The sequence below is a fragment of the Beta vulgaris genome, chromosome 5 (genome assembly GCF_026745355.1).
Source record: "Beta vulgaris subsp. vulgaris cultivar EL10 chromosome 5, EL10.2, whole genome shotgun sequence".
Classification (NCBI taxonomy): domain Eukaryota; kingdom Viridiplantae; phylum Streptophyta; class Magnoliopsida; order Caryophyllales; family Amaranthaceae; genus Beta; species Beta vulgaris.
This window is the reverse complement of record NC_079206.1, coordinates 19,908,696-19,924,327: the sequence shown is the minus strand read 5'-3', so window position 1 is coordinate 19,924,327 and position 15,632 is coordinate 19,908,696. Positions and strand designations below refer to the sequence as shown.

The 15,632-nt window shown below is 36.2% G+C and overlaps 1 protein-coding gene across 1 annotated transcript; it reads right to left on the bottom strand.

Annotated features, from left to right (window-relative positions):
* Nucleotides 1-3,162: 3,162 nt before the first annotated feature.
* On the bottom strand, nucleotides 3,163-15,214 carry LOC104893033 (glycerol-3-phosphate acyltransferase, chloroplastic). The gene is made up of 12 exons (XM_057395045.1): nucleotides 14,595-15,214; nucleotides 12,288-12,385; nucleotides 10,874-10,960; nucleotides 10,551-10,648; nucleotides 8,975-9,032; nucleotides 6,433-6,534; nucleotides 6,272-6,333; nucleotides 6,068-6,178; nucleotides 4,959-5,037; nucleotides 4,396-4,515; nucleotides 4,205-4,318; nucleotides 3,163-4,104 (listed from the first exon to the last, which is right to left on the bottom strand). The coding sequence occupies exons 1-12, from the start codon at nucleotides 14,941-14,943 to the stop codon at nucleotides 3,967-3,969; spliced, it is 1,416 nt and encodes a 471-aa protein (XP_057251028.1). The 5' UTR covers nucleotides 14,944-15,214; the 3' UTR covers nucleotides 3,163-3,966.
* Nucleotides 15,215-15,632: the final 418 nt, after the last annotated feature.

The following is a 15,632-nucleotide window of genomic DNA, read 5'->3' as shown; positions in this document are numbered from 1 at the left end:
GAAGTAGTAGCAGTCTGTAATCAAATGAGAATGCCAATGTATTGGTGATTTTCCCCATCTAGATTGGTGATACATGCACGAATCTCATATATCTATAATATCCTTCTTTTTTTCTAATTTAGTTGCAAGAGGGGAGACACATTAATTAAGGAGAAGGAGAGGGAGATAAAAGGGGACCCATGTGATGAGGAGAAAGATAAAGAAAAAGATTACCAAGATAGGTATTGTTGCAACTAAACTGAAACACCCGAAAATAGAGAGAGATTACCAAGATATGTATTGCAACTAAACCGAGAACGGAGAAAATATCTTAGAGCCACCTTCTACCTCTCAGAGGAACTCACTCTTTTAAGAGATACTTCTTGCGTCCTTTAAAAAGTCTTCACCCATGTTTTATAAACTTTCACAACTAATATATGAAAAAAGTACATAAATTCGTCACTCAAATTTACATACAAAATACGACATTCATAATATTGGCTTCTAGCTATCTTAAAGTACTTAAACAAATATATCTTGAGATAAAGCACATGCCATAGTTTGAAATGAAAAACAAGGGTACACACTAATGAAGAGGTGGCGAGAGTAAGCATAACACTCACAAAGTATCTGAGGGACCTCTTAAGAGGGTTGGTAGGTGGGATAAGAAACAAGACCAAATATTAAGAGCAAAAGAAAAGAGAAAGAAAACCAATTATGAACTTCAGGGTAATGGCAAGTTCAACTTACTTTTAAAGGAGTATGGGCCAACAAATGATTCAAAAGGAATCCCGACTGAACTATAGTCTCCCTCCCTTAATTTATGCTACATTTGATTTTTCACGTATCCAAGATACATCTTTAGACCATATCTCTCATTACGCACTAAAAGTTATAAAAAGTGAAACTTGAAAGATACAAATTGAGACTAACCTAGCAAGATCCTACACGACTATAGTTACCATATATATTGTGTGCGATCAAAGTTTTTAAACTTTGACTCCAAAATGGTAATGATGCATGCTTATAGGAAGTTAAGGACAGAGGAAGTACACGTTAGTCTAGCAAATGATTTTGAAAGCAATTATCTGCACAAGAGAGACCATGTAGACTTCCATAATCTATTGTAAATTAGAGTGAAATCTAGAAGGAATTTCTTTTCAAACTTCTTCCACAGGCCAGACTCCAAAGGCAGGGATATACCATAACAAGAAAAAGAGGTAAATGAATCTGGCAACTTAAGCAGAAGCAACTAAACACCTTTGAACAAATTAGCTGCTTCACTTTCCACCCTTTATCCTATATATCTTAAGCTGGGAGGAACGGGCACACAATGGTCGACAAGCAAAACTGCATCTAGATGAAGAAAGAAAAATACGAGTGCAATATCTACATGGGAAAGAAGAGGACAGATCCTGTGATCCCAATGCTACTGAGGTTCCCCCAAATCCCCTAATCGAGAAACAATACACTCAAATTGTTAAATGTTTTGTGCCTTGAAAATCATCGCAAATTGGTTTCGCAGGCCCGCCCGATCCGATCGGGCGTCCGTCGCAAACTATGACCGGAAGCACGTCGCCCGATCGGGCCCGAGACGGTAGTAGTTTGGAGAAGTTGACCGCCCGATCGGGCTGATGTCACCCGACCCAATCGGGCGGCTTAGCGGCTCAGCGTTTTGTCTTATTTCGGTTTTCTGATTTATTTTTTAGGGTTTGTATGGCATTCCTTATGATATATAAGGGCTTCCTGGTGTTCATTATTTTATACACAACTTTAAAACACTTTTAGCCTTTGGCATATTTAGGACTCCTTGTATTATTTTCTCAAGTTTTTCTCCATTATAGTGAAGAAACTCTAATCCTCCATCTGTGAACGTAAGTCAAATTTGACTGAACCACGTAAATCCTTGTGTTCTTTGTTGTTCACCTTTATTGTTTTCTCACCTTTATTATTCCATTGATTTTATTCCGCATTAAATCAAATTACAATACCCTGTTTCCTAACAAACAGGTATCAAAAGCTTGGTTGTTTAAGATCTTTGGTATTTATAGAACAAGTTTTGATTTTTTAATTTATAGAACAAGTAGATATTGAGAAATTTGATAGGAAAGTAAATTTCGGCCTATGGCAATTAGAGATGAAAATCGACCTGGTTCAAAGTGGTTGTCACAAGGCTCTCAAAGGTGCATCTAAAAAGCCTTCGAGTATGATGGATGACAAGTGGGAGGAGATAGATATGAAGGCACTCTCGGCGATCCATCTATATTTATCTAATGAAGTTTTGAGAAAGGATGCCAAAGAGACAACTATGGCGGGTTTATGGTTAAAGTTGGAGTCACTTTATATGACAAGTCTGTGACCAACCATCTACTACTAAAATCTAGACTTCATGATCTGAGTCTAAAAGAAGGTAAACCGCTTGAGTTTCATTTAGATGAATTCTTCTCTATAATTATGGATTTGCAAAACATCGATGTTGAGATCGATGATGAGGATATGGCTATTAGGTTGTTGTGTTCTTTACCACCTTCGTATAAGCACTTTCGAGATACCTTATATATGGTAAAGATGATTTGAGTTTGCAGGATGTTGAGGAGGCTTAACTCAGAGAGATTTAATTACAATAAATTGGTTAATAAATCTAATAATTCTGCTCACACAAATGCTTTGGTTGCTCATGGTGGTGGAAAGAATTCTGGCAAAATATGTAACTATTGTCATGTGAAGGGTCATATTAATCTAAGTGTTGGAATTAAAGAAGAAAAATGGAGAAAGGTCCAATGAGGATCTGCAAATATTGCCGATGTTCTTATGATGATCTTCACTTTAGGGTTACAAGATTTAGGTTGCGGTTTCTAGATCTCTTTATGTTTGGTGCCCTCTTGAGATCTTTGGTAAAATGAGAAACCGTGTGGATTTTCTTTTTGGAGTCTATGATAGATTGTTTTTGAGTTTGTAATAAATTAGCAATCTTGGTTATGCATTAGATTTTTGTTTCTAGTTATGTTATTTCTTATCTCAAATTTGATACTTTTGTGGTTATTAAGTACAATTGCAATTTGAAATTATTGTTGTCATTCAGTTTTCTAGAATTGCTCTTGAGTTTGTTGTTGAGATGAAGAAGTGTTTGAAGAGAGGTTGGTCAATTGAGGAAGCATGCTTAGCGTTGGAGACTTTATACTCTCGATCTAGGCCATGTGATGGTTTTGTATACGGATTTTGTGTTCGAAGACGAATCGGTACACAATTACAGAAGATATGTCCATTTACTGGATTGCCTACAATGAGTAGGTTTATGAAATTTTGTTTAATGTGGAGGTTCTATGGTTTTTTAAGTGAGCATCACTTCTTGGTTCAAGGTGGAGTTATCTTGTTTGATCGTTTTCAAGTCAAGGTGGAGATCTGTTAATGTTTCGTGCCTTTGGTTTCGCAAGCCCGCATGATCCGATCAGGCGGGTACGCCCGATTGGGCGTACGTCGCGAACTACGACTGGGCGCACGTCGCTCGATCGGGACCGAGTCAGTGGCAGTTTGGAGAAGTTGGCCGCCAATCGGGATGTCAGCCCGACCCGATCGGGCGGCTTAGTGGCTCAGCATTTTGACTTATTTCGGTTTTCTTATTTATTTTTTAGGGCTTGTATGGGGTTCCTTATGTTATAAAATGGCTTCCTGGTGCTCATTATTTTATACACAACTTTAGAAACACTTTTAGCCTCTGGTAAACTTAGGTTTCCTTGTATTTTTCTCTTGTTTTTCTTCATTATTGGGAAGAAACTCTAATCCTCCATCTGTGGACGTAGGTCAAATTTGACTGAACCGCATAAATCCTTGTGTTCTTTGTTTGGTCACCTTTATTATTCCATTGATTTTGTTCCGCATTAAATCAAACTACAACACCTTGTTTCCTAACACAAATAGTTACCGAGAGCATATAAAGGCAGATAAAGATTGGAAATTACCTAAAAGGAAAGCAAAAGGCCTCCATTGTCAACTAGTCCAAGGTTGTGACAGAGAACAAGTCAGGGTTGATGCACCTACATCTTGTTTTCCAAGTATAGCATCTGTGAGGACTTTATATTGTTCATCAACAGAATCATGCAACGCTTTTGTGTAAGCTGACTTAGCCTGCAATGAAATGACCATAAGAATCAAAAATTTGGGCCTTGTAATGCATGCACCTTATGTTTGCCAATCTCGTACGAGAGAGATTTGAACTATAACCAACCTCTTCCTCATTTTCACAACCTAGAGACAGATCATTATAGTTGATCTCCGGCCCTGCAGATAACCCAACTCCATGATATTGCATCACTCTTTTCTCACCAATTTCTTTTTCAACCTGCACAGAGAAGCAAAGGTAAGTCCTGAAGAGCATAAAAGCAAATCAAAATGGGCTTGATGAAACAGCAGGAATACCTGTGCTGGAGGGGGCATAATGTCATAGCATAATAATGCTAATGGATAAATGTGTCCAGGTACGCCAGCATGTTCAACGAGCCTTCTCATATTATCCACTGAAGAGACATCAAATTTTGCCTGAAGGTTTTCAATCATTATCATATAGATGCTAAAGGATTAAATTAGCAGGAAAGAAATGCTAGGTCCTTTATCCTTGGGAAGTAGACTGTAAATCACAGAAGAGGAATCATAGCAAGTAATCAACTATGAACAGTCAAAAGGTATATTAGCGTGACCAAAACTTAAGAAACAGGGAAAAGAATGTCAAAAAAAAGAAACTCAATCTAGTGAAATAATTTACAAGTAAATCAAGACAAAGGAAGTTGCAGAAAAGAAATCCAAGGACTTAATTTGAAAATGTTGATCTTTCGAACAGCTAGAAGCATTACATCACTCATCGCATAAGATACAAGAAAAAAGCAATCGCCACAAGAAGTCATCGTGACAAGTACATCAGATGTCAGAAGAAAAAAACAACAGGACTAAGATTGTGTTATAAATTGTCACATATAGAAACTTACAGGATACCATTCATCAGTGACAGCATCTGGACGATCTCTTCCACCACTGGGTGCGATCCAGATTATTTTTGAACCACCTCTGGATATAGATAATACATTCAGAAGACCCAGCAGGAATAAAAGGAAAGGGAAATTGGGAGAGGTATGTAATATTATTTAGAACTAGCAACTCATATCTCATGCGATATTGTGAGATATACTTTCATACTTCCATGTTCCATGTACAGCATCAAATTTAGCCATAACCACCAGAAAAATCAATGACACATGCATGCACATGAAAAGTAGCAAATGGAGAGTGTCGTGTACGTAGCTTTCCTCGTAATTGTGTCTGTGCAAGCCTATTATATGGCTTCAATATAAGTTCAATGGCCATCCTGATTTACAGTTATACACATACTTTTAAGCGTATATGCCTAATAGTTAAACACCTGAAATTTAAGTTCAGAAGACCTTTCTGAATTACATACAAAGTGTCCAAAGCTCCTAGAAACAAACTATTCATTGTTGATCATCTTGGAATTAAGTTTCTCCAATTTCCTTCACCAGAGATACAGTCTGTGGTCTTACCAAGAAAATTCAGAAACCATCTATAAATAAGCACAAAAAGGAAATACAAGAACATGGGATAGGAATTTGTGTTACTTTCATGATCAAGAAGTATTCTACAATTTTGAAAGCAAAAACCAAAGAGAGACTCAATTTGAATTCATAGATCACATTAAGGGGGTGTTTGGTATCATGTTTTTTCACAAAAGAAACGGAATCAAATAACAAAATCCGTTTCTACTTGTTTGGTTAGTGTGTAAACTGTAAAGTAACAATTACCGTTACTTGAGGGAAACACATCCCCCCAAGTTGTTTCCACTCAAAAACCTAAGGAAACAAATAACGTTTCACTCCTCAAACAAGAGGAAAGGGAGTGGGTTATATTTGTTTCTATTCCATTAGGATACCAAACAACTAATAAGAGTAACACTTGTTATTACCCTTTCCCCTCCTTATCAAAATCCTTTCCATTCCGTTTACGGTATTCATAGATCACATTAAAAGGAATGGCAGTTCTCATTTCACGAATAATTCAGCTGAATTCAGAATAATGTAGCTACCTTAAAAGTAAGACCAACTCTTTTAAACTTCTTGTATTTGCTCTTTTCTTTACATCAACAAGCTCAGGAACATCATGCATGTGCTTCTTAGAGTAAACACAAAGAAGATCCCTGAGCCAAAACAAAATAGAAAATTAATGATAACCCGTCATCAAGAACCAGGCAAACTTCCGTAAGGTTAGAGATAGGACCCAACAAAATCACCTTCCCATGCTAAAGGGCTTGCAAACAGGATCAGTTACAACTCGATCACCAGCTATATAAATCTGCAGCATATAAAAGTTACACCTTTTCCATGTAAGCATTGATAAATTGATGGACATGGGTTCAATTTACATATATGACATATAGCGTATTAACGTCACCAAGTTTTCAGCGATGCGTGAGTTTGTCTTCTCCAAAAGCAGTGCAATAACGGCAGGATCAGCTTCAGTTTGATGGTTGGACATCAAGACAACGTTATGCCCCTACACAATTGAGATATTAGATTAGCAGTTGTGGCCTTGTGAGAATAAGATGGAGCGAGAGCAATGATGAACTAGGCCTCCTTTATGCCATATTGAGACTTCCATCAGAGGGAGACATGGAACTAGAAGAAACACAAAATCTTGTTCATAAAAGGGTACCCTACAATTAGATCTGGTTTCCTCAAGCAAATTTTTACAAATCGATATTGGTTAGTAAAAGAAACTACGTTATCTTACTTTCTCCCAGATCACATAATTAGTCCCCATAAGACTTCCTCTAGTTCATCTAAAAGACTCCACAATAAGCAATAGACATCTTATGTGTACGATATTCTTCCTATCTAGGAGTAATACCTAAATAACTCAGATGGAGCACGAAAGCACGCAAACTAACCCACATATGGATTCTGCTGCTGACATTTGACAGTGTAAGATGAGTCAAAAAATCACTAGAATATAATTAGAAGATATGTAAATTATTGTCCATACTCAAGAGCTTTCAGAAGCATCATTCAAGTATGGCTTGATATAGGGACATCAATTACGCATTTTGGTCACTTGATCTTAGATTATATTGCTAGCAGGTGATTCCCAAATAAACTGACAATTTTACTGAACTCCCTCGACCTAGCTGTATCTCATTAAAGCCACCAGATTCTTCTTCAAATCTCTAGCTCATGCTAGAACATGTATACCTTCTGCTCAGCAAGCCAGCTACTTTTGTTTAGATCAATAATAGTTAGACCAATGTCCACAAGGTATATGGACATCTCTAGCTTCAACCATTTGCACTAGAAAGACGAGAAGTAGCTAATCATAACAAACTGGTAACTTACTAAGTGAAAGACAGAAGACAAGAGATAACAATAAAACTTCAAATCTTATACCAAGTGCTATTTTGAAAAATAACAATTCAGTTGCTGGACTGTAGGCTGTAGCACATTATATTTACAATGAAGTAACAGTTTATACAGATTGCTAGCCAAATTTGGGTGAATGGTCACCTTCCCCTTTCTCTTTTCTATTTTTTTATTTTTTATTTTTTTGGAAATTGACTATTGTTATAGACTGTTGCTAGTCTCCTGGGTAAACAGAGATTAAGATAGAACAAGAGAGCTTAAGAGAGAATAAAAGAGGAAAGGTTGCAACTTTGTATTTCAGCAAAATAAAGGCACAAAGGTTTACAGCCTTTCGAGTAGCTATTCACTCCTACTGACTACAAATGATTACTCAAATTTCAAGATAGATTCCTACGAAATCCCTTCCCCTTATTTATAGTCCTACTGAGATATTTTCTCTCCCATTTTCTCTCACTACCTCTGACATTCTCCTGCCGCATTCTTGCTGTCACTTGTCCTTGGCAGAATATTACCCAGCGGTATTTTCCACCTCACCCTTGCTCATGTCATCTGGAGTAAGTAAAATGTATGGGTGGTTTGGGTGGGTGCATAACAACTATCTATAGGGTATGAAAAATATTGCCAATCTCAGAAGCCTCGATCAACTGATGGTGAAACAGGTTTTTCCTAACTCCAGGTCCCCAATTTTACAAGTAATAATAACAATATAAATACACACTACTGACCCCAAAAAATATATACACATACAGACATGCAGTGGTACACATATATACAGAGAGGGGCCGGAAAGAGAATTTCTGATGTAAACCCAGCCTCCAGTTTTAGGCCTCGTAACCAAGATAAGAAAAAAAAAATCAGAAGATAGAATGAGGTCTGAGAAATACTCCATCAAAACAATAGTTTAAAGTTACGCATATCTATAGAATGAAAAATAGAATACAGGCTCTAATAGAAAAAAGAGAAATGATACTACCTCTGTATTTTTTAGTTACACCATTTGCTTTTACACATTTGTCGAGACGATTCTTTGAACGTTATTATCTCTTATTGGGTATAAGTAAAAATTACAAAAATTTGATATTTGGAATCTACGCATTGAGATGAATCTAACAAGACCCCACTTAACTATGTTTTTTCTTATATGATAATGCGAGATAGTTTTGAAAAGTTGGTTGATGAATAGTGCAACAAAACCAAATGTTGCAACTAAAAAAATACGAGGTAGTATATGCAGCCCTTAGGATGAAGTTAGAAAAGAATATATTCAGTAATGAATAAGCAATACTTACATTGATTGACGCGTCATTAAGTCATAAATTCCAAAATTAATACTTTTATAGGAAATGCATTTAAAACTAATTTGCAACCCTAACTCCCTAAGGAGTAAGGACTGCATATATCAAAATTATAGTTTCTGGTATAAAAACTGGAAACAAGAATGCAGAACATCACAATACTTGATAGTAACACAGAAGTTGCAGCTACGAGTAATATCCTCCAGTTAGTATCATGCATCCAAAATTTACCTCACCACAAGCAGAAGACCAAACAGGATAATACGAATATATGAGATAGGATACCTGCTGAAGCTTCTCCTCCATCTCATGGAAAAGGGTGATATTGCCAACATAAGAATTTCTGAAATTAAAGAATGAGTATTATAGGATCACGATAGTGGTAACATAACACTTGGTTAACCTATAAATACAGAGCTAGACATGCATATGCTGTGTTATTTAACCAATCACAACACCAGCAAAGATATCAAACCAACAGAATAGTCAAATACTACTTCAAAAGAACAGCCTACAAAAGTTGGCCATGTTTTCCTCCACAACTAATACAGTAATGCAATGCAATTTGCTTCTTCAAACTAAGTAATAATTCGCCAGTGATAATAAAAAGGTTTGCTGGTTACAAAATTTTAATTCCAAGTAATCAGATAGCAACCAGCATTATGCAAAGGCCACCACAAGAACTTCAACTTCCTGTACCACATAAGGCTATTCTGAGGTGTGGTACCTAAAATCATGCTACAACATCCATTTTGGCAAGTTACGTCGCAGTGTCAGTTAGGGGTGAAAGTTATTCGGATAAAATCCAAAATCCAATCCAACCCAATCCAAATTAGTAATTCGGATCGGATTCGAACTGTGTTCGGATTGGATTCGGATTGAGAATTTTTGAAAAATTGGATTTTCGGATCGGATTGGATTGAGGGTAATTGGATCCAAAAATCCAATATAACCAAATAATAATATGCCTTGTATTATGTATCTAGATTGGGCTTAAGTGCTTAACTGATTTTTTATTATAAAAAAACCTACTCCATTGTCCAATACACATAGAGCTTCAATCCTTCCCCTAAAGCACTAACTGCACTTAATTCCTCATTTCCTAAATCTGGCTGTTGTTGTGCTTAATCTATTTCATCGAAAAATTAAAGTTTTAAAAAAATCGGATTTTCGGATCGGATCCAATCTAGAGTATGAAATTTCGGATTGGATTGGATCGGATTCAAACCCTAATTGGTTTGGATTCGGATTGAAAATTTGAAATCCAAAATTCGGATCGGATTGGATTAGGCCCTAATCCAAACCGCATACCGAACTTTCACCCCTAGTGTCAGTGGACTTCGTTGCTAAAAGAGCTCGAGTGCTCAACCTATCAAATATCAACCTTATTGCATCTCGTGAATATGGTTAATCTCGACCTCTTTAAGCATTGAGCTGCTTAGTTCGGGAACTTCACAAAAAGAGAAACGCAATTGCCCTCCTTGTTTACCTTTGTTAGCGTTTCGCTCACTTTTCTAGATCCCTTTCTCCATTTTTGCGAAATGGAATCCCTATGAAAGTCTCACTTTCTGGTTCCCTTTATCTCTCCCACACCTAAACCCCAGGAATATCAATAACTCATGAAAAGCCCAATCTGTTAAGTCCCAACTCTCAAACATTTGGTGATACGTGAACTCGTGCAGTAGTCTCCACAAAACAGTCAAAACTCATATCCACTAGAAAATTGAACATGCACAACATTCTCTTAAAAACCTGAAATAAGATAAGTTTTGACCTAATATCAACTATCAAGTCAACTAAGTAAAGTATTTGGTGTGAAGAAAAAGGATGCCACAAAGAAAAAGACAAGAAGTTGACTCACCCAAAATTAATCAATGGTCGAATGTAATTTTGACCAAATGAAAAATAGTCAAACGGCTCTCGAATAGCTTTGTGATATGGTGGAAATATGTAAGGATCCTGGAAGACATATTAGAACCACATAAGTCACTAACAGGGGCATGAAGCCCATCATATAATAAAACTGTTCTTTCTAAATTAATCTATTAATTGCATGCTATTCAGTTTTTCATTTGGAAGAGTATATCTAACATTATAACAACCCAATATTTACCAGCCACAAGTGGACACATAGAACAAGATATTGAGCATATCAGTGATCATAATAAATGTGAACAAAATTACCTTAATATCCAACAATACAAGATCCAGCATAGCACTCATGTTTGACAGCACAATATCATCAGCATGAGAAGATCCACTAGAAAGGACCTGAACCATTAGCAGTTGAGTTTTATGATAGATGTCACAACCACTAAAAGATAATCATAGTAAAGACTTCAACGCAACAACATAAAATTCTCCATCATCAGAATTAAGAACGGAAAAAACAGAAGAAGACAAAGTTCATCCAACAGGTTTCTCGGAGTCTCTACAACACATACAACATTACTTCAGTGCTTCTAGAAATCTCCTTTCCTAGACAAAACATAACAGAGAGGCCACATTCAACTGACCTTCATTACAATACGCAATACTAGGCAACAATGGTATGCTACTTCATGACACATAAGATGTCCATAGTTCTATTAACCCTTATCCAATACAGTGTGCTACTTGATAACGCATAAGAAATGCACACAGTTCTAAGAGTCCTTTTTTTCCATACAAGATAATTATTCTCTGCTATCAAATTAGTAAACCATCATTACAACAACAACAACAACAACAACAAAGCTTAATGCCAAAAGGTCGGCTAACATGAACGTCATAAGAAATTGTTTCCTTGGCCAACGAAACAATAAGCTTAAGGAAATAATTTAAAAGGAGTAAACAAAGAAAAATGAGAAAAAGTGAAAATGAGGAAAGTAAGAAGATAGAAAACACAAGGAACTAACATCCGAATGACGTGTGAAGAGAAAAACAAAAAATGTGGATATAAAAATCAAATTTGAGAAAGACTTATAGCAGAGGGTGTAACAGGAAATCAAAACTTGAGGATATAAAAATAAAACTTGAGAAAATTATATAACAGAGGGTAACAAGGAAAAAAAAAATAGAAAGGTTAGAGACAACCCTAAAGAGAGATTAAATAAATATGTTTCAGGGTGAAAAGTTTTCAGCACAAGAGTAGAGTAAAAAGAACCAAAGGGAATAGATGTAGAATCAAAGTAAACCACAACTAGAGAAACAAAAAGGAGATGACAGTCAGACACAAATCACAATTGCCCTTCAACTTCGAGGGTTCGGCAACAGAAGTCTAAATTAGGATAATAGTCAGATGGCATGGATAAGGAGTCCAAAGTTCGCCAGGAATACGTGAGGAAGTAAAGAAGAGAAGAAATTCCCGATTCAAGGACACATCCGACACAATAAAAACAATGAAATGCAATCACAAGGTACCAGTACTTGAGCTCTATACACTGTTACATATTACAGTAATGAAAGGCAAACAAAGAGTGAGCAACGCATGCTTGCAGTCAAAAGGACTCATTAAAGATCATAACAGAAGAATTTCATTTGTGAAAACAAATATGGCATAATTTTTGAAAAGCCTACAAGTATCTTTCCATTTGTAGGTGAATAATTTATTACTTACTGCATTGCGGTAGTTGTGAAGAACTTCCTCCATAGCCAACGCAACACTTACAGGAATCCTACCAAGTTCAGAATTTTCTTTTATTACAGAAATCAGCTCTGCAGAGAATACAAATCAAATGTGTAAAACACAAGAATGCACCGCTAAACGAAGATAATTGAGATAGAAAGGGAACTATTTGGGAAAAAACTTTCTCTGTCATCTTTGGGCCACAGAACATTGTCTAGCTACAGTTTCACTTAACACGATACCGACCAAAACATCTGTGTTAAAACATAGCACATTGCAGCAACTTCACAATGGTTAAGCACTCAAAATTTTCACTGGTGTTCGATAAATCAATAAATACCAACAAAAAAATGCAGGGTTAGAATTCAACTTTAAGCAATACCATAATAAATAAGTCCAGCCCGAATCTGGTTATCCAAGACTCAACTTCACCCAGTCAGCTTTTAAAGATAGGATGAGTCATTCATCTCTTCATCACCTTCCCTATAATGAGCAACGAGCTACAAAGTACTGATCCATTATCGACTTCAGAAGGCAATACATTGTAAAACCAACTACTTCTGATTCAGTAAGGTTTAAATCCTGTAGTCATGCTCCATCCATGTCTTGCAAAGATTCTAACCTCTATTTTGTCTTTGCTCCACTTCAAGGTAAGGAAAAGCTCTATGCTGATCAAACAGAGAATTTAAACCATGCTTTCATACACAATGCTATGCTGTTCCCAGTAGTCAAACAATCAGGGATCTCAGAGTGAAATCTCAATAACTCCACCTATACATTACATCTACTAAGTAACAACTTTTGTTGGGTTTTCTAAGGGGTACCCCTGTGTTTTTTAAAATTCTACGTTGTATCCTCTTATGTTTCTTATTCTACATAATACCCTTCAACTTTTTACCTAAGAAAAAAGGCACGAATCTTCTTCCTTATCAATATGAAGTCTAGCAAAGGTTAAGATCACATAGCATCTTTGAGAGCAGCAATCCTGGATAAATATGGATATTGAAGCTCTAGAGGTTGAACTCACTACATTAATCATGCGGAAACAGAGTCCTATATCCCCTCTTCACCTTAATACTCAAGTAAGATCATCTAAAATTTTATCCAAGACTTACCAAAATGTAAGATCTTCAATAATTCATCTCATAACAAGACTTTCTGCTCAAAATTTGTGATTCAACTTTAAATCACAAAAGTTGTTCATCAAATAACCTATTCTGCAACAACTCATACGTACCAACATTGAAAATAAATAAACTATTCCAAAAAAAAACTCTGGATATCATTAGTCAGTTGCTCAATTTTGCTGCCCATGTTAATTATTTATTGGTTTATATTCAGGTTAAACAATCTATCACTGGATTTAGGCTACGCTATGTAATTAACCACAAATCTAATAGTGCCTGCCCAACTAGTCAACTACGACAAATAATCAGCAAATGCAATACGATTGTTCACTTAAAAAACTGCACATAGCCTTATGAAAATATTGCAAATCTTTCCTTCTCTCTCCCATCTCCTTTTGTCAGTATGCAACAACATGAGAAATCATAATAAGCCGTCAGCAACTAGATACTTGAATCATCCTAGGCTTCCTAGCTAACTTCTAATATGCTCATAGTACAGCTCTAAATAGTCACTTATTCAAAAAACACTAAGGATGTCTCTAGAATGGCAGTCACCTCTTCATGTTCACAAGAAAATTTTAAGTGACATTGTTTCAACAAATATGAAACAATCATCCTAGGAACACCAGCAACAACCTCCAATTATTCAATTAGAATAAAGACCTTATACGTCATCAAAGAAGAATTACAATATTCATGTGACTTTATTACTATGTAACACTAACTCAAGATCCTTCATCCTAAGAAGTTGGCCAACAACGAACTGCTGGCTTTCAAATTCGACATCGTTACATGAGCTTATATTACCAAAAAAAAGAGGAAGCAATTGGCAAAGATAAACAACAAAAATTATAAAAGTAAACAACATTAACTGTCATCAACTTCTGCACACACACAAAATGAAAAGGAAAAAGCGAAGACGACGCAACCAAATCATCAGACAAGAAAACAAGCAGAGAATTGTTTATAGAATACGGAGTAAATAATTGAGAAAGATAGACGAAAATAACAGAAATAAAATAAATGCTCAGAAATCAATCCAACAAACAGAAATAACTAAAACTGATCAAAATTCCAACACACAAACAAAACAATCAAAGAACCTATACTTACTTGTAGTACTTTATCATAAATGATTAAAGACTTAAACGAATAAAAGAGAGAAATAAACCTTCTACAGAAAGAACGTCGGAAAAAGTACGAGGACGATAGAGTGAAATCTCATTCTCTCTCTTGATATCAATCGTGTTATTCGCCTCTTCAAGCGATTTAGCAGCAGCAGCAACAGAATAAGAATCAGCAGATGACGATGACGATGATGAAGGAGCAGCGTCCGCCATTAATCTGAGCTTGGAAGAGCAGCAGCAGAAGAAAGACGAGTTACTTCGATTGAACAAAGTGTGACGAAAAACAAGCGCAAACGCAGGAGAAGACGAAGACGAAGACGTGGAAAACGAAGAGGAAACCCTATCTTTGAAAACCTCAAGAATGGGTGGAGCAGAGGAAGATAACACCAGCATCTTTAGTACTATAAGTTTCTTTCTGCTGCTCTGAGGAGAGAGAAAATGTGAGGAATGAGGAGAGAGAGTGGAAATGGCGGAAGATAAGAGCCACAGAGGTGATGAAGAAGAGTGATTGGTGGTTTTTGAAGATTTTGAGTTGCTAAAAAGGTGAAAAGAGGATGATGATGATGATGATGATGATGATGATGATGACTGTGTTTGTGTCTGTAGCAGAATGATAGATAGATAGATAAAAGAGGGGCGCAATTGCAATGCAATATTGCAATGTCTCGTAAAATTGCGGTGACGGCTTTTGTTTTTGGGTTTCCATCTAATTTGGGCTGCTTTCTTGTGGTACTGGATATACTATACGTTTCATTTCATTCTCGCATCACCCTATTGTCGTTTTACCTTTTTTATGTTTTTTTGTCGTCTATGTTTTAGCTTCATTTACAAACAATATGTTATCCAGTGTGACTTAGTGTGAAATTAATGCCATTAAAAATATAACGAGGATGATCAGATTATACGGTTATGATTTATTTGTTTTTTTTTTTATTCAAAGGAAGCAAAAAGCCAGAAACAAAGAAACAAAAAAAAAGACAAAAACAACAAACTAGAAAGCTACAGAAGACAAACACAACCCTTCCTAACTAAGGAGGAATCATGCGAGGCACCACAACACCTCTAAGCTCTTCATCTAAAAT

Excerpts from the sequence above, each read along its gene's own strand:
- LOC104893033 (XM_057395045.1), bottom strand. The coding sequence starts at position 14,943 with ATGCTGGTGTTATCTTCCTCTGCTCCACCCATTCTTGAGGTTTTCAAA. Across the intron at positions 12,386-14,594 it reads CGACGTTCTTTCTGTAGAAG|AGCTGATTTCTGTAATAAAA; the intron begins GTTTATTTCTCT and ends TATTCTCTGCAG. Across the intron at positions 6,334-6,432 it reads CACGCATCGCTGAAAACTTG|ATTTATATAGCTGGTGATCG; the intron begins GTGACGTTAATA and ends TATATGCTGCAG.